Source organism: Enhydra lutris, unplaced genomic scaffold (genome assembly GCF_002288905.1).
Source record: "Enhydra lutris kenyoni isolate GAN:26980312 unplaced genomic scaffold, ASM228890v2 scaffoldscaffold38, whole genome shotgun sequence".
NCBI classification, from domain to species: Eukaryota; Metazoa; Chordata; class Mammalia; order Carnivora; family Mustelidae; genus Enhydra; species Enhydra lutris.
In genome coordinates, this window is record NW_019154122.1 from 12632386 (window position 1) to 12651247 (window position 18862).

General features: G+C 42.5%; 1 protein-coding gene across 3 annotated transcripts in view; it reads right to left on the reverse strand.

Moving 5' to 3' along the window:
• The window catches only part of LOC111154629 (kinesin family member 1B), a 142252-nt gene that overhangs the window by 63887 nt on the left and 59503 nt on the right, over window positions 1-18862 (reverse strand). For all 3 annotated transcript variants that reach the window (XM_022514365.1, XM_022514364.1, XM_022514366.1), the window contains exons 13-20: window positions 14986-15119; window positions 7597-7676; window positions 6234-6309; window positions 2699-2778; window positions 2089-2195; window positions 1227-1310; window positions 579-759; window positions 376-448 (exon numbers count right to left, since the gene is read on the reverse strand). In XM_022514365.1, coding sequence (XP_022370073.1) covers window positions 376-448; window positions 579-759; window positions 1227-1310; window positions 2089-2195; window positions 2699-2778; window positions 6234-6309; window positions 7597-7676; window positions 14986-15119 — 815 coding nt within the window. The remainder of the gene's footprint in view (window positions 1-375; window positions 449-578; window positions 760-1226; window positions 1311-2088; window positions 2196-2698; window positions 2779-6233; window positions 6310-7596; window positions 7677-14985; window positions 15120-18862) is intronic.

Genomic DNA, 18862 nt, shown 5'->3' on the forward strand with positions numbered 1-18862 from the left:
ACACCCGCCAAATTCAATATTCAATATAACCATCATTAAAAGAATCGCCACTGACGCATACTCGGAAACCACGATCAAGAGGCAGAGCCTACCAGAGAAGCTCCCACTAGTTCCGCAGAAAGCACTTGGTTTTGCTAGAACTAAAGATTTAACTTGAAGACATAAAAGGCATGAAACTGTACCTCTATGGACACTTCTTCAGACTAAGGCTACCAGGAGATGAAAGTTCATTCTCCATTAAGGAAATGAGAGAACAGCATATGGCATCAGTGAGAGCTGGACAAGCAGCTGGGCGGGTGCTCATATCTGTGGAACAGGGAAGGGATGACAGCAAGCTGCCCTTTTCCTAACAGAGGATTCGGGATGGACTCCTACCAGTCTCTGCTGCTCCAAGAGAAGATCTGCTTCTTCTTTCTCCTTTTTGTATAGGATCTCCATCTCCTGTAGTCTAGAAGGAAAAAAAAAAAAACAAGAGAGGAAGGAATAAATTGTGAAATCACTGGCCTGTTCGATGAGGGCTATACACTGTACGTTCTAAAGAGATGACAGTCATGGGGCCACATCATATTTTGCATTACCTTTTCTCCATCTCCTGCTTCATATCAATCCCTTGTTTTTCCAGAAGTTCTCTCTGGGCAAACGTCCAGTCCACAGGCTCAGAGGGGGTCTCAGCAGAAGGAGTCTTCTCCCGCTCTGCCCGTGCTTGCTCCGGGTGGTTGAAACGAAACACATGGTTTTTACCCATGATGATACGGTTTCCTACCACAGAACAGAAACAGAGTTAAGAAGCCATTTTTTAAATGTATACCCATCTAGGTTAATAACCTCACTCTCCCTCCCTTTCCCTAAGGCAATAAGACAGCCTTTGGAGTTTTATAAGAACAGAAATCCTAATGCTATTATACTTGAGTCTTTAAACAAAGGGTCAAAAATTCAAGAGTTGCTCACACAGACTTCAAATGTTTCCCGGTCTCAGGGGCGCCTGGGTGGCTCAGTTGGTCAAAGTGTCTAACTCTTCATTTCGGCTCAGGTCATGATCTCAGGGTCCAAAGATGGAGCCCCATGTGGGGGCTCCCTGCTCAGCAGGGAGTCCACATTCTCCCTCTCCCTCTGCCCCTCCCCACACTTGTGTGCACTCTCTCTCAAACAAATGGGTAAAATCTTTAAAAAAAGAAGAGGAGAAAGCAAAGCACTTAAAAAAAACAAAACAATTTTTCCAGGCTCACCTGAGCGTAGCTGAACAGGCTGGGCCACCCTCTTGCCATTGACATAGGTTTCTGAGCGTTCACAGGGCTCTAGGGTCACAATAACTAAAAAGAACAAACCAGTATTAGCACCACAAGATGGTGGAATAAAGCAGTGGAAAGAAGATGACTATGAAGATTCCGGGTCCAGGGAATACATTCGTGCAACCAAGTGGCAGAGCATCTACACAGTAGTTCATTTTAGGATATCAAAACCAGGGGCGTGGCTAAGAGAAACATTTAAATGAATTTGACAAACCTCAGAAGAAGATGGGAAATGCTAGTTTTGGTGACATCTGACAGTACAGTCCATAAAACTGAAAACCATCAGAAATCCTAAGTCTAAGATATAGGTATTAACCAGAAATGTAAAATCAAAAGCAGCTAACATTCTGATTAAAGGAATGAGTCCTACAGTATAAAAATACTATTAGATTATTATTTTGTTAGTAACCCAGACAAAAATCAAGATTGACTTTTTCTTCCCTTTTAGATAAAAATAAGTTCTGGGTTAAGATCAGAGGTCCTTCAAATCTCCCACTACCCAGGATATTTGTTCCTTTCTTACTTGTGTATTAAATAATTAACATTCAAGACCAAGCCTAATTGCCTATGTCCCCCTCAGTTCTTGGCAGTTACAAAAGGGCTCCTTTAGTCCAGGCTATTTTCATGTAAAATAGCTACGTCCCTCCCTGAATCTGTAAGCAGGCCAGGTTTCTCCATTTTCAAATATTAGATTGTACAAGAAAGTATCACTGAGAGAGACAGGGAATAGCAAGCCCTGGGGATTTCTAGTAATATAGAATGAAAAGGTTGTTGGAAAAGCTACGCCAGGAACTCTCACCATCCCCACTGTTGTTCCTCTCGCTCCGGAAGATACAATGCTCTTCCTGAATGTGAGCCCCACTCAGCACGATGTCCTGGCGCCGCTCAGCATCTGCTTGGCCAACCCTGAACACAAGGGAAAGTGTTTCCCAGGGAAATTCAGACACAAAAAGCACTGAAAACAATGAACCCCTTTCTCCCAAAGAATATTCTTTGGTATGTACAAAAAAGGTATCGCTTCTTTTTATCAAAGGCTTTCAACTGCAAATTTTATTTTCACATATGATCAACCTCCCTACATTAGAATAAGAAACCAAGGAGCAAGGATACATCAATGTAACTCACTCAGCTTTATAAAAAGACAAGAGTGAACTAATCTCCCTAATGAATTCATATAAGAAGTTACGGGAAAAAATTTTTACTTAGGGTTTTTAGGGAAAACTACATGTTAACTGGTTCAGATGGCTAAAGCACTTACATCATTTGGGAAGCCAAGAGAGTTTGTAACTATTTCAGACACAAAAAACAGCAAATCATTACAACAAATTTTTCAACAAATAACTTCCCTGTAGTTATTCCATCAATTAAGAGAAAAGAAAATAGTAAGTGACCAAAAGAAACAAATATACCTTGTAATTCCATCTTTGATGTAATAAAGCAGGCATTCGGACATTAGTGGGTCCTCATTGAGGTTAACAAGATGCGGGGTCTGAAAAAAGGTACAGATGATCAATTTGGAGCAAGTACCACTGGGCAGGCGGTGATAGTAACAGTGACCTAGGAGGGCAATGGTTTCCTAGATTATCCACAGTCCCTAGAAGAGGGATGTCTTTTATTCCTAGTTCCTAGCTGCAATTCCACTACAAAGAGAAAACACTTCTCTTCAGGCCTTCTCAAACTGCACTAATACATTCTATTTAAAACATGAGTTCAGGGATAAAGCACAAGAGCCGATTCTGAATAAGGTCGAAGCATGAAGATTACAAAAGAAAAATAAGGACAGGACAATTCTCTGGATGGGTTAATCATAATTTTTAACTATCTGGACAAAAATCTTGAAGGGTAACAAAATATGCCACTTTGACGTATTATTTTGAGCTGAAGTCCCCTAAAAAACAGCAAACGCAGGGAGAAGCTTTCTTTGAGAACCCCCTCTCTCATCTCAAGACAGGTCCTCCTGAATGCCCTCAGCTGTCATGTCCCCTTGGGAGTCCGTCAACCAGGGAGGAGGGACTTGTATCCCAGGAAAGGAGACCAGAGGTTGACACCGCACTCAGACTTTGTCACAAAGGATCACACCACCCATCTATTCTCCCAAGAGCCCCTTCATCTTTCCTGAAAATCATTTATTCCCTCCTGAGACGCCAAATCCCCACTCCCCTTACCCTACTAGGACAGCATTTAAGTCTGAATTCTAAGCCATGATGGGGAGTCACTCACTTTCTCTTGGGTAGCTCCCACACATACATGAGGCAAACACGTTAATAAGCTTATTTTTGTTTTTCTCTTATTAACCTTTTATGACAGGGCTCTCAGCCAAGAACTCAAAAGGGTAGAGGGAAAATTATTTTCCCTTCCTACAACCTCCAAAAATAGTTTTTCATTTACTTTATAAAAATGCTTTAATTTTTTTTCAAGACTTTATTTGTTCATGAGCGAGAGAGCGACGTGCACGAGAGAGCGACAGAAAGAGAGCACAAGCAGGGGGAGAGGCGCGGAGGGAGAGGGAGAAGCAGACTCCTTGGGAAGCAGGGAGTCCAATGCGGGGCTCCATCCCAGGATCCTGAGATCATGACCTGAGCCGAAGCCCACTGAACCACCCAGGAGCCCCTATAAAAGTGCTTTAAAAAAAGGGGTGACTGGGTGGCACAGTCAGTTGAGCATCTGACTCTTGGTTTTGGCTCAGGTCATGATTTCAGGGTTGTGGGATCAAGCCCCGCATCAGGCTCTGCGCTCGGGATGGAGTCTGCTTGAGATTCTCTGTTTCTTTCTCTGCCCCTCCTCCCCCTAAAGATAAGTAAATCTTTAAAAAAAAAAAAAAAAAAGTGTTCCCACATCTCCTGGCATTTCCCTCTATAATTTTCATCACTTCTTCCATGGTCCCAGTTACTGTCTTTAGTTTATTAGTCTTTACCTTAAAGAAGAAATTAAAATTACTGACATTCAACAATACACACATCTTGTAAAAATCCTCTTCATCTAACTCTAATATTTCTAAAATTTTTGAAAAACCAACCTTCTTTGGTGAAAATACCCCACTGGAATCCAAAAATAAGTCACATGGTCTTGGGGTCAAAATCTACTCAAGACAGTGCCAGCGAATGTGGAAAAATGAAAGAAGAATCAGATGAGAGGGTTAAGAACAGAGAATGAGAAAAATGATTAAACAGAAATTAGAAAAAGCTCTACATCATCATCTGCTTCTGTAGTTTAAGACCTCTGCTGGTTTGAGAAAGTCAAGGCCCTGTGGACAGTGTTCTTTAAAGCCCATCAGGGCACTGGCCTCAGAAAAACGGAATCCTGCAAACAGGTTTTGCTTCCCCTTGCCTTTAAAGTTTCCCCCCGACCCAGTTTTATGGAGGTATGACTGACAAAAATTGTATACATTTAGGTTGTACAACATGATTTTTTTAAGGTGTTGAACGTGTCAATTTAGTATACATACACATCATGCAATGATTACCACAATCAAGTTAACACATTAGAAACAGGTTCTAAAACTGAATTTGGATGTAGCCAGAGGTATATTCCTTCCTTTCCTGAGGAAGTCTAGAAAGTTAAAACAAGATGCATAAAATTAAAGCAAGAAAAACTTTGGAAACAGAGATCTCAGTGTGGAATTCCATGCTGTTTATGTCACAACACTTAAATTATTTATGACTTGTGTTAAATGCCATAGTTTTACAAGTTGTTACAAAAACTTTCTATATAGTTCTTTAACTCTCAAAGATGTAAGATCTCTTTAGTATACACAAGGCACAAACCTGATCAAACCTGTAACTGCTAAAACCTCTACAATCCTAAGAATGGTATCTCAATAAATAATATCTTACTGAAGGAAACACTATTAAACTTAAAATCACAAACCGTTGGCAGTACAGACACACAAATTACCGTTACTATTATTCCAGTTTCAAAATATGTACCGAAAATGTCTTTAAAACACTCTTGTATTTGTTGAAAATAAGCAATAGAATTCCTTAAAAAAGTTATGTGACCTTGACAGAAAAACCAAACCTAAAGAATCCTAGCAAAAACCAGGAATATTTCCTATCACATAAAAACAAAAATGGAAACACCCCTGCCCATTCAATGCCAAGCTAGAGAGATCATCCTCAGACCCCACAGGACATGTGTAAGTCCCTGATAGCCAAGCTGGGGTCATCTGAAATGAGGAACCATTTTTTACTGGCATGAATATATATGCTTTGTAAATAAATAGAAATAATAATTTGATAATAGCTTTCCAATATCTACAAATAACTAGGAAGCAACTCAGTAAAACAAAATGAAACAAAAACAACAAAACCCCCCCAAAAAACAAAACCGACTTTACTATTCTAATTAGCTACTACCTAACAAGTAGGTATCTACTACCTAACAACTAAGATTACATAAGTGGGAGGGTAACTACTGGAGTCATTTTTTTAAACAAAAGCTAAGAAAGCAGCAGAGGCGGCTAGAAGGTTGAGGACAGGAATTGCTTTACTCAGTAGAATGGTCGTCTGCAACACAACTACAGAAACAAACTTGTGTGGTATTTTTCTACACAAACCTGAATAGCTGAAATTGCTTCCAAAGAGTTATAAATCAGGGCTGCTGGCATCTGTGGGAAAATTTACATAGAAAGAGTAGCCAAACTGAAGCCAGGTATGCTAGGTGAGAGGCCGGGAATTTAAGAGAAAGCAACAATGCAGATGAGTGAACATACTGAATCATGACCAAAAGTTAGATTTACTGCCTTGGGTTTTATTTTGTAAACAGCAAACATGATAGGCATTTGAGAAATAGGCTGCCCCTTACTGTAGTAAGAAATCAGAAATTAAGCCAAATCTCAAGATAAAATGAAGGGAGGAGGGGCCAGCCCCAAAAGACCGGAAGTGCCTCAGTGACCAAGACAAATAGGAAAGGCTTCTGCTGGGTTGAGTTTCACAAGTTTCCTACCTTCTTAGGTGAAAAAACTCCCAGTGTTCCTCCATCTTCCCGAATGGCCACTCCCATCTCAGCCAATAAGGCCTCCCTAGAAAAACAACAAGCACATCAGAATACCAATACCAAAATGTCAATTAAATAAACCTTATGAACTGGAAAGTAAAGCATGCAGAGCACACACTACTGTCTGTGTTAATAATTCAAATGTGAAATATCTGTCTATTCCATCATTCATGAGAATTTAAGGGAAACAGCACATTCAAAATAAGTTCTGTTCCCATGTTAGGTAAAGTTGTATTTGCTCAAGTAAGAACTTTGTCTCATCTGACTTTGGAGGCAGACAGACATTCATAAATAATATGTCCATTAATATACAAGAAGGAAGACAGGGATATTCCTTAAGGCCAGACATCTAACTCAAAGAATCCTTTCTTCAAAATCTAAGAAAGCAATCAGAAGGTAGCTTGGATATGTGAAGGTTGTCTATAAATGTGTTTTTCTCAAATGTGATGCTACCCAGCCCAACATCACATTGATTCTAGAATATTCTAGCTTAAGATCCCAATAGTAAGAATATTCTAACCGTTTGATGCATCCAGTGCATCAATACATGCACTCACTTCTACCTCATCTTCCATGAAGGGGGAAGACAGGTCTGACCTTTTTTTAATGTATATTCATCGCAATAAGAGAAGTATTATTTCAGGTTACAGTCACTTTCAGGGTAGAGAACTGAGAGGTTAAAAGTAGAAAAGGGATTTTAAAAGTCTGCAACTCAAACTATTTCACCTCTTACCAAAGAGGTTCTATAAAACACAACTCACAAACAATCATCAGAGAGCTTCATTATTCGGGCCTTTGTCTAAGGCAGTTGTTTTACAAAGTGAAAATTCTATCCCAGGGTACCTGGGTGGCTCAGTTGGTTCAGTGTCCAACTCTTGACTCTCAATTTCAACTCAGGTCATATCTTAGGGTCATGGGATCAAGCCCCACATTGGGCACGATGCTGGGTGTGGAGCCTGCTTGGGTTTCTCTCTCCCTCTGCCCCTCCCGCACTCTAAAATAATAAAATATTTACCCCCCCCCAAAAAAAAACCAGAAAAGAAAAACAAAAAACCCCTCTATCCCTGGATATCTTCCATTTTACATGGACCCTGAACACCATGCAGTATGGTAATGATCACAGGACTCTCTAGAGAATGTCTGACTATGTAAGCTCTGCTGGGGGAAGGCCCCGAGCAGACTGAGTTCTGTTCTCTTCTGCCGTTGGCAAAGGGGCCCTTCATTTTTACTTCCAGCTCAACTTCTCCATCTATAAAAGGAATTCCAGTTCCCCTGAAAATGTGCAGATACCCCGAGAGCTTAACTTGCTGACCTCTCCATTCTGATGGCTTCTGTTTTACGCAGCTTCTCTTCCCAGGTCTCATTCAGCTCAGCAATGATCTTCTCCGATTCCTAAGACAAAGCCCACAGTTAAAGCAGAGAAGAGCCTTATGATGTAACACGCTATGTCTAGGACAGACAGCAAGAGGCACACGATGCCCTTTGTGGGTAGGAGGCAGAGTCTAATACAATGAGATTTTTTTTCCCTTTCTTAATATTATGTTCAATAAAATTCATGGAGACTAGGTCTAACATTAAATCAGCCCTAGATACATAAATTCTCCTAAGTCCTAACAAAAATACCTAGGAATGAGAGAGAGAGAGAGAGAGAGAGAGAGAGAGTGTGTGTGTGTGTGTGTGTGTAGAAAGAGGAGTAACAATAACATCCCCAAATGCAAGACACTATTTCTGACAGCCACTCCTACAAAAGAATAAAGCCACCAAAGACATTTACTGCTTTTGTTTCACTGTAATTTCCCCAGAGCACTGATGGGGCTAAGAACCCGCTCCTCTGAAATGTGGCATCTTGGCATACTGACGATTTTAGGCTGAAGTAAACTGAGCGGTGGCATCTGCAGGAGGGCTCGGAACCTCTCAAGCACGAGAGGAGCCTCCCTGCGCCTGGAAGAGGGGGCACCCTCATCTCCAAAGACGAGGAGCACTCAGAGCCTCTGAACGAACAGGCCCTGATGCGTCCCCCAAGGTCCCTCATAGCTTCCCAAGACTCTTCCCTCTTTATCAAACCTAGCAAAAAATGCTCAGGTTTAATACTTCTTTGGGTCCTTATTTCCTTATGAAGGCTCCGAAGTCATATAAAACTTCTTTTAAATAAATTTGTGTGCTTTTCTTTCATTAATCTGTCCTTTGTTTGTAGAGACCCCAGCCAAAAACGTGAAGGGTAAATGAGTATTTTCGTTCCCCTACAACACAATGCCCTTCTGAACACATCCCAATACCTGATACAGAAAGGGTTAGTATTAATCTCAGCTGAAGGCACGCAGCCACGGAAGTGCCAGTTTCCTGGTCTCCTGCTGAGTCTTTATGAATGCCAGAAATACAAGATCTAAAACGTGTTTCCTGTTCTCAAGAAATTTACTGTATACGAGGGAGAGAGAAGTAACTGACAACTCATGTGCTACATTATATACCAAACCCTGTTTCGGGCAGCTAGGGATGTGGCAGGGAACAAAATCCCTGATTTCATGAAACTTACATCCTAGTAAAGAGACTGAAATTTTAATCAATCATTCAAATATATAGTACATCAGATCGTGGCAAGTGCCTTGGCGAAAAAGCAAGAAAGGGAAAGGGGTAAGTGAGGGAACAGTTTGGAACGGGGTTTTCAGAACAGGGCTCGCTGATAAGTCTCTGTGTGAGCAGACACCACGAGCAGGAGCCGCCACATGCACATGTGAGGGAAGGGGTGAGAAACGCCGGGCGTTTTCCAGGATCCACAGCGTGGCCAGAGCAGCGGGCTTGCAGACTGTGAACGGGTAGGGGAGGAGAAACAACAGGCCACAGTGCCACATGCTAGAACTGAGGTGTTCCCAGGTCGCTGGAGAATGGGTGAGCTCAGACTGATGAATAAAGGACAAGTAGGAATCCACTTGGCGAAAAATGGAGGGAGGCGGACGCCCTGAAAGGGGGCTGAACACATGCAAAAAGCGGAAGAAAAACTAGTCACGGAGACAAAACTAGAAAGTCAAATGATGACGCCCAGGAGCACGGCAGTGAGGAGACGACAGCTCTGATGACGGCGGCGCTAGTGATTCAGGATGAAAACCCTGCACGGCTCACAAAATAGCTCACTGATTCATTTAACAGGCTGTTGTGAGAAGCCTCTGGGATCTGAAAACATAATTATCTACACAGAAAGAAACAGTGAGCACGTAACACAACCAATCCGACAGTGTCTGCGATTCGCCTCTCCGGAAGGAAGCACAGGAGCGTGTAAGAGAGCCGCGAGCGAGAGCTCCAGGCGGCAGCTGCAAAGGCAAAGGAGTACAGGAGTCGGGAGAAACAGGAGAGCGTCCTGATGACGGCGGCGAAGAGCGACGAGCCAAGCAGGGCAGAGAGCAAAACTGGTGACCGGGCCAGAAGAGGGAGAAACAGCACGGGCATCAGTGCACTCCACAGAAAGGGGCCATCGATGAGCTACTCATTCAGAAAAGGGTCCGTGACAAAGAGGGAGATGCCAGAACAAGCCTGCGGGAGGGCGCGGAGGGGAGGACAAGCCAAAACCACCTCAACTGACCATCACGGACCCTCCAAACACCCACAGAGGCTGAAAGACTGAAACGGCTACCCGAACGCTCTGTCCAGCGGCCTCCAAGAGGACAGATCTGGCACGCGGTGCACGCACCGCTCCGAGCTGAGAAAGGAAGCAACGGGCCAGACGACAGGGCCAGCAACCAAACACACCCTCACAGCTTCAGCACGGAGGGAGCCGGCGGGAAAGCAAGTGCGCCGAGAACGAAGCGGGCAGTCAGCGCTACGAGTTACCCAAACAGCTCGCACGGAGCGGCACTAAATGCTTTCGCACAGGACCGGGAGGGCAAACCCGAGGCGAGCTGGCACGTGAGAGTAAGGCTGGGTAGAAACCTTTACCATCTCGAAATGGTAACTTCGAAAAGAAAGGACTAGGACAACAAGCCGCCCAAACAGAGCACCCAGACTAGTGCTTACCACACAGAGGGTGGCCCACAAGCCACGGGTGCTAGTGACGGAGGATACACTGACCCACGAGAAACTGTTTTCTCCTGGTTGGTTATTTTCGGGAGAAGATCATGTCTGTATGAGATTCACTGGCTATATGAAAGCTATTCTGTTTTGGGGCAACCGTAAACTCACCCCAGATCGCAAAATCCCTGCCTAGGGATCCCGTTTCCACTGTGCTGCCGATCCTGAGGCGAATGCTCTAGTTCTACTTGCCACCTGGACGGTGGGTCAGGGCATAATCTCTTTGTAAAAAAGAGATTTGGGGCGCCTGGGTGGCTCAGTGGGTCAAGCTCTGCCTTCGGCTTGGGTCACGATCTCAGAATCTGGGATCGAGCCCCGCATTGGGCTCTGCTCAGCGGGGAGCCCACTTCCCCCTCTCTCTCTGCCTGCCTCTCTGCCTACTTGTGATCTCTCTCTGTCAAATAAATAAATAAAATCTTAAAAAAAAAAAGAGAGATTTAATGAGTTAGCTGAATATGGTACTACTTTTATTTTTCACTATAGCTTCACGTTGCAATTTTTATGTTGTCTAAAAAGCTATTTTTTAGGGGCACTGGGTGGCTCAGTCAGTTAAGCCTCTACCTTCAGCTCAGGTCATGATCTCCGGGTCCTGGGATCGAGCTGGCATCAGGAATCCCTGCTCACTGGGGAGTCTGCTTCTCCTCCCTCTGCTCCTCCCCCGCCCTTGCTCTCTCTCCCTCAAATAAATAAAATCTTTAAAAAAAAAAAAGTTATTCTTTTTAAAACTCTGAAGAAGAAAGGTTACAGAAAATGATACTAAGCAAAAGTTCAGTGCTAGAAAGAGCCATTTATTCCAGAACCATTCTAGAAATAAAGAAACTGAGGACCAGAGAAGCTAAGAGACTAATCTGAGACCACATTACATCTGAGCCACTAAACCCTAGAGTGCGGTCTCCTGACTCTTTTTTTTTTTTTTTTTTTTAAGATTTTATTTATTTATTTGTCAGAGAGAGAGAGGGAGAGAGAGTGAGCACAGGCAGACAGAATGGCAGGCAGAGGCAGAAGGAGAAGCAGGTTCCCTGACAAGCAAGGATCCCGATGCGGGACTCGATCCCAGGACGCTGGGATCATGACCTGAGCCGAAGGCAGCTGCCCAACCAACTGAGCCACCCAGGCGTCCCCGGTCTCCTGACTCTTGATGCTTTTTTCAGTTAAGGCAGAACCACTAGGCTTTTAAAGAAAATATTCTATAAAACAGCTCATCATCAATCAAGAAAGACTGAAGGATATTATTTCTTCAAGCCTGAATAGCGAACTTGGCATAAATAAAACCGAGACGCCAACAGGAGATAACTTCCAATCTCTGAGTTGTCAACTTACTCTGCAGGCAGGCCTGGTACACTAGTACGCAGTGCTGCCCATAACCCACTCTAGAAACCCAATTTATAAGATTAAATTGAAATTGGGATGCATCGGGGCACTTGGGTGGCTCAGTGGGTTAAAGTCTCTGCCTTGGGCTCAGGTCATGATCCCAGGGTCCTGGGATCGAGCCCCGCATCAGGATTCTCTGCTCAGCGGGAAGCCTGCTTCCCTTTCTCTCTCTCTGCCTGCCTCTCTGCCTACTTGTGAACTCTGTCAAATAAATAAATAAAATCTTAAAAAAAAAAAAAAAAGGAAATTGGGACACATGCTTCAGAAATGAGGAGTCCAGACAATCTTCAAGAGTCCTTCTTTCTCAGAGGTAGTACACACAAAAAAATTCCAAAAAGCAGTGACAGGAGGAACCTTGTCTTAAAGCTCTAAGAAATGCTGGGCCCAGGCACCATTCAACTTTGGTCTCACATCACGAATGTCTATCTATGTAGCACTTGTTAGTAATTATGTTCACACTACCAAACACAACTTAATTTCTTTGTCATGATTTGGTTAAGGTGGCAGAGAAATCTGCAGAACAAATCACAAATATTTCCATAAAAAAGAATTAGTTTGAACTGTGATATTTAAAAGGTTCAATGCTTACTATACAGAACATTCCCTGAAGCCATCAGATAACCAAGGTTTTACTGTACTGAACATAGTATGCTCCGTGTGTTCCAAGTGTGGGGCCCTCTGGCCGCCTACAGCATCTGCCCTTGCGTGCTTCTGTAACGGATACTTGTGGATATTTATAGTTCAAGCCTAGGCGATGGCACTCATAGTACTAGCTCTGATGCTAAACTAATAAACACCAGAGCTACCGCACAGTCGCTACAGTCACATGTTTAAAACCTTACTCTGTGAGAATCCAAATCAAGGATACAGACATCCCAACTCATCCCAGCAATTACATTTCACTCTCTTTTGCCAGAGAGGTTTGTGGAGGGGTCGAGATCTTTTATGATAGGGTAACGTGGGTCTCTTCTGTATGGAAAGAAGCTATTCAAAAAATGAAGCAGTAGCAACACGTTATGCAAAAAATAGTTTGCAAACTGATCATATTTTTAAAGTTTTCCATGACAGTATTTCTGTCCTGCAGTATCATGCCTTAGGAACGCAGCTCCAAAACACTCAACAATGAAGTAGTCCAAAAAGGAAGAACTCTCAAGCACTTCTGTTGTATAACCACTGCCTTGCACTGTGCATGCACAATGCTATCTGCCTGAGGCATTAGAATGCAGGTCTGCTGGACTGAATTCTCACCATTCACAAAACAGGAGCAAAACGAAGGCACTTACGCCTCAGAGGACTGCTGTGCTGCATTTAAAACTCGGGATCCAATGAAAACCAGTAAGAAGCAATTTTCTAAAGGTAGGGGAAATGGAAGATTTCACTTACGTTGACTTAAAGGAAAATTAAAACAAATTTCTTTTCTCATGAAAGTCATACAATTTTGTTTTGGTTTTGGTGGGAAGGAGGAAGGTTGGGGGGAGGGTTCCCTGAATAATGGCAGTGTTATTCCCCAGAAACTATCTGGAAGACATTGGGTGACCTAATTCTTAAAGAGTCTGGTTAACGTCTTGACTCCTAACATTCAATGTTATTTTCAAATGGCGCCACATGGCAGTTAGGAAATTTTTTTTCTTTTACACCAAAATGTAAATTAACAGAAATTATAATCTTCTTTGTATACCAAGGCTTTAATAGGTGATTTAGTAAGATTCAAAATCCCCAAAGAAAAGGAACATTTTATATTAAACAGTAAGTAGGAGACTTCACTTCCTGCTCACGGAACCCCTGCATTTCCCCCACTGGCCCAACTGAACCCTACACAGCAACTTTGTCACCAATGTCCATCGTGAAAAAACACACACATGAAGCTGTCCTGCACAGGCTTCACTAATGTCTTTATTACAATTTCAAAGGCAATTTTACAAAAACAGGAATTGCCGTTTGATCTGTAACAATTAATGAAATGAAAAGATTTCTTACCCTTCTCCCTTTGCTAGGTGTATCAGAAACCTACCCACTTCCTACAAACATGTTCTGAGGGAAGGAACAAGATCATTATTTTCGTTTCTGAAGCACCTTAGGTTAGAAGTGAGTAAAAAAATACCAATAATTAAGAAGGAGAGGCCCATTCTTCATATAAAATCTTTCTTGGCCTCACCTAAAAACTGAAATGAAAGCATCTGCCATCTTCGATTATCAAGCTTCATTCCCTTTTAGTGGTGAAAAGGCTCAGCAAACCCTTCCCATCACTCATTCGTCAAAGCGGGTCGCTGCTCAGCTGTGCCTGAGCAAGCAGCACCGAGGGCAACACAAGGAGGCCTGCGGGCGGCAAGCACAACTACAGCTCCTGACGACACTCTCGCTGCCCTCCTTGTTTTCCCTGCCCTGGCATGGGGAAACAAAGACCCAAAGGTGTGGCTCCAACGATCACCCTGGGGGCAATGAGCTGGGAGAGAAAAGGAATCTGCGTCTACGATACTGTCCCATGATCTGAGGGACGGCAGGGTCTGTTCTCCCTGCAGTCACTGAGCGGGAGGAAGAAGCCAGAAGTCAGCAGGTGCTGCCTCCGCTCACTTTCACACTCAAGAAGAGAGACAAGAATGTTCCCAACAGAGCCAACCACAGACTGGGAAAGCGAGGCCGGGTACCACAGCAGGTGGACCTGCACACGCAGGGTCCAAGCGTGCCTGCCGCCCAGCGCGGAGACCCCTGATCCCACGGGCCCCAGCACATCAGGAGGCAGCCCTCCCACAGCAGTGATAGGGTTCCAAGACTTCCTATGAGCTTCCACAAGTTGTCATCTCACATGTCTCTGAAAAAACCTTGGTAGAGCTACTCACATGCTCAAACCTTCTTTTGGTTGTCCATTTATTTTAATAACACAAACATGACTCTATAGAGAATTCCATCTTTAGACGAGTCCAAGTGCTTCTAACTAATTAGTCTCCTACTAAATTTCTAACTAAACAATTTCCCTGTGACTTATAAACTACCTCAGAATTAAAGGACATTATCTATTTATGAGTTATTTTCATGGCCAACCAATGATCTAGCCAAACATCTCTCAAATCACTGCCTGGCAAAGTCATGACTCAAGCATTCTGGTAAAAAGAAATTAATTATCTTATAAAGCGGCACATTCATGTTCAGGACACTTCTAAGAGTTAGAAAGTTCTTCCCCATCCTGAACAAAAATCTCAGTGATTTTTTAAGACCAAGTCTGCTTTGTGAAGCTACATAGACCACCCTTCATTCAGTCTGAATTATTGCTTACCTTTAGACGTTCAATGGCTTCCTCTCCTCCAGGTGTAGACATGATCCTCTCCTGAATACTGGTGACAGATGGTAAGCCCACCTGACTATTGAGTGAGCAGGAAGATGGAGATGAAGTAAGAGACCCCATGGATGCTGTGGAAAAATTGCCAGGGCGTTGATTCTCAGAGGCTAGCAAGTACCTATGCTTATTGTTCTGAAAATCTTTCAGATCTGGGAGACAGAAAAAGGGAAAGGCAGAAAAAGTAGAAAAGAGGGAAAGGAGCAGAGGGAGAAAAAAGACAGGAAGGAACACCAGTGTAAGAAAGGCTCGCATTAAAGCGCCAAGACAAAGACACGTTATAAAACAAAGACAAGTTATAATTGTTCTTCTAGATGGCAGTTCTAAAACATGTCTGTCTTTAATACTGGTATCTTTGAGGTTAAGAACCACTTTTAAAACTAAAAAATTTAGAATCTAAAAAATTCCAGGGTGGGTTAAAATTGTGTTTGGTAGGGGGTAACCAGAGCCTCAAAAGATAATGCTCAGGCACTCTCTGTAAACAAGACATGCTACATTCCTTCTATCCCCTCTACAGCTCCAAATCTGCAATGTTTTAGATTTCCACTACTCTTAAATCCCAGCAGTTTGTAAGGAAAAAAGATGAACATTTATTTATCAGTGATATCAACCTGGCCCAGTATTTTACAGCATTCAGCAAAAATTCTCAAGAAGATACTACAGTTAAAACAAAAATCTGTAGTGTCCTTTGTATAGCAACGTTTCAACATGCTAATAAGAAGCACCTTCAAAATATGCTTTTTTTAAAAAAGGAGAGGTAAATGTAGAGATCTCAAGAATTTTGTCTGAGTTCTGGTTGAGAACTCAGGGCCAATTACCTCAACAGGGAAGAACAATTAGCAAATTAATGAAATGGGGAGAGTTTACATTCATCTATTAGAGCAAGCAAAAATCAAGGCTGATTATTTGCTAATTATTCAAAGTGAGGCTCTTACTCTGCCGAACACTACTACCATGAGTCCCTGGTAAGCCGAGTTCCTACTATGAAATTCAAGTTTCAGGGACACACTTTCACTTACTAAGGTCTTTAATAGAACTTAAGTTTTGTTTTCAAATTTAGTTTTGACAAAAAGATCCACAAACAACAAAACTCATTAATTTGCTGTTTGTATTTCCTTCATCCGTCATTCTTGTCAAATAGACACCAGGGGAAAACGGTAGGTATTGATGGATTCCTATTTTACAATTAGCTCATGTTTGAAAATTTGAGAAAACCGACATTGCTTAAAATTCATACCAAAACTAAGCTAAGTTTTCTTTAAATGATACAAGTCAATGCAGAGTCGGAAAACATTAGTATTTGCTCTATCTGTGGTCTACTCATCTCTACTGAATCGAAACCAGTTCTTGAAACCCCTTAAAACCAGTGGTTGCTTCAAGACAGTTTGAAAACCACCATCTTGCAAGTGCAGAACATAGGAAAACAAGCACGTTTCTAAAGGGGGAGAGGAACTGGAGCAAAAAGTCCGCCACTAGGTGACGGCAGCAAGGTAGGAAAGAATAGGACGGGTGGAGTTCAGAAGGTCCAAGGGACACATGCAAGCCCTAAAAGAAATTAAGAGTAGTAGATTGAAATGGAAATTCAGAAGTAGTCAGGGCTGCTTTCCTGCATGGAGACAAAATTAAGACTTAGTCATGCATCGCTTTTTGGGAGACGCCACAAGTGCTCAGAAAAGAGCGAGGCAACAAAGCTGATAGCAGCACCACCTGGGGCACAAAAGCAAGAACAAGATGATGTCTTTCGCACATCAGTATCAGTCAGCTTTGGAAATCTCAGACAGAGCTGTTCCAGTCCAAGAGTCACTCTGTATGGGAGTGTCACTGTGTCTTCAAGGCCTGGGCTCATCATGGCAGCCAGGGCTACGTTTGCTTTCTCCTGTGGATGTCCTCCCTTCAAGCCCTATTACATGCCTCATTAAATGAATAAGCAAATCAACTAAAATCTAAAACTTAGCCACCACAAAGTCAAGATTCTTCATTTCTTCTAAGATAAAAATTCCCTCATGAATTATCTGAACAGAGTAGGAAATCATGTCCTCACCAACTTAATGGTATCTATGGAGAGAACGAGGTGTGATCCTTCAAAAAAATGTCATTTGAACACATATTTAGACACCCAAGTTCTTAAAATCTAATCTGTAATTCCAGAAAAGGAAGGAAATAAAAGTCTTCCTAACCACCATGGAAGCTGAGGCCCAAAATATGGAGGAAACTAACTTAGCATCAGCCCAGGTGAATGCTAACCCAACACTCCGAGCTACTCAGCCGCGGACAGGTCAGCCAACTGGAAGTGACTGTTTTTAACTGTACATTCACCAAGGCTCAAAACTGCAAAGCTAATTTAAAAGGATTTTTCTGTTAAATGATCAGACCCTTGAAGGATCTCAAGAGGCCAAAAAGGTATAGTGATGACTTTAAAAACCAAGGCTCTGAGGTTACACTATCCAATCTAACTACACAGAAACCACGGGCTCTCAGTAGCAAATTAAGCACCCCAGGCAAGCGGTGTCCTCAAGGGATAAAATAGGCATAATGGAATCTTTTCCAGAATCAGAGACAGGATTAAATGAGATAATACACTCAAGGTCCCTGGAATGGGGCCCAGCACACTATAAACACTCAGGAAATGTGAGCTGCGCCATCACTATCACCATCCCTTGTGACTTTGGATTCAGTTTAATCATGTAAGTGGCAAAAATGAACAGCAGAAGCAGCAAGAGACTCTTAAGCCTCTAAACTACTTAACCCACAAACCGAAATTCAGCAGTATTTGCTAAATGGAGAAGGGCAAAAACAGGATAATTTCCGAATCTACGGTATGCTCTGTCTGGGATTTCCCTGTTAGGGTTGCTGGCATGCAAAGCTCATTTTAAGGCTGATCCAGCAGAGGCAGATTAGCAAATCAGAGTACTGGAAATAACCAATGCATGAAATACACACATTTGCCTCCGCTTCCAGAGTAATCATCGATCAATGGATCAACTGAAGGTAAGCAGGAGGGAAAATACAAGAAGGGTCAGAGTTCAGGTTCAGCAGTGACACAGAGAGGGAACAGAGCAGCATTTGGCATTGGGGAAGATGAAAAAAAACTAACACTTAGAATACATTATCATTTTGCACACTGTATTCACTTAAACTCAGGTGCTAATCAGTAAGAAGAACTAAACTAGAAGAGACTTTGAAAATCTTACTAGAATTTCAAACAATATTAATTTTTCACTCAAAAAATAAAAAATATGCTTTATCAAATAAACCCCGTATACTATTCTACCTGAATCACCCAGTTAACTTCTGATTAGACATTATGCAGGCAGATCATGGAGGTTAAAAAAAAGATTCCTTTTAAGACAACACTGTAAAATAATATTCTCTGGAAGTCTAATTCTTGAATTTGACAGGAAATGGATATTTTTCCCTTCATGTGTTCATAGGGAGCCAGGTGGGGAGTGGTCCTCAACCACTTTGAAGGAGGGGAAAGATACCACTCCAAGGTAAATCTTAATCTGAAAGGGGACTGGAATGGTAGGTTTGTTACACATGTATTACCACTACTGCATTAATCCAGAGAAGCCCCTAATATAAAAACAAAAATTTCAAGGAACGATTTTATGAAGTGATTAATTTCTCAGTGAGAATAAGCTCATCTAAAATGAAAATCTAATTAAAAATATAAGAAATAACATATTTACATTTTAAAAACGAATTTCAGGGGCGCCTGGGTGGCTCAGTGGGTTAAGCCGCTGCCTTCGGCTCAGGTCATGATCCCAGGTCCTGGGTTCAAGCCCCACATCGGGCTTTCTGCTCAGCAGGGAGCCTG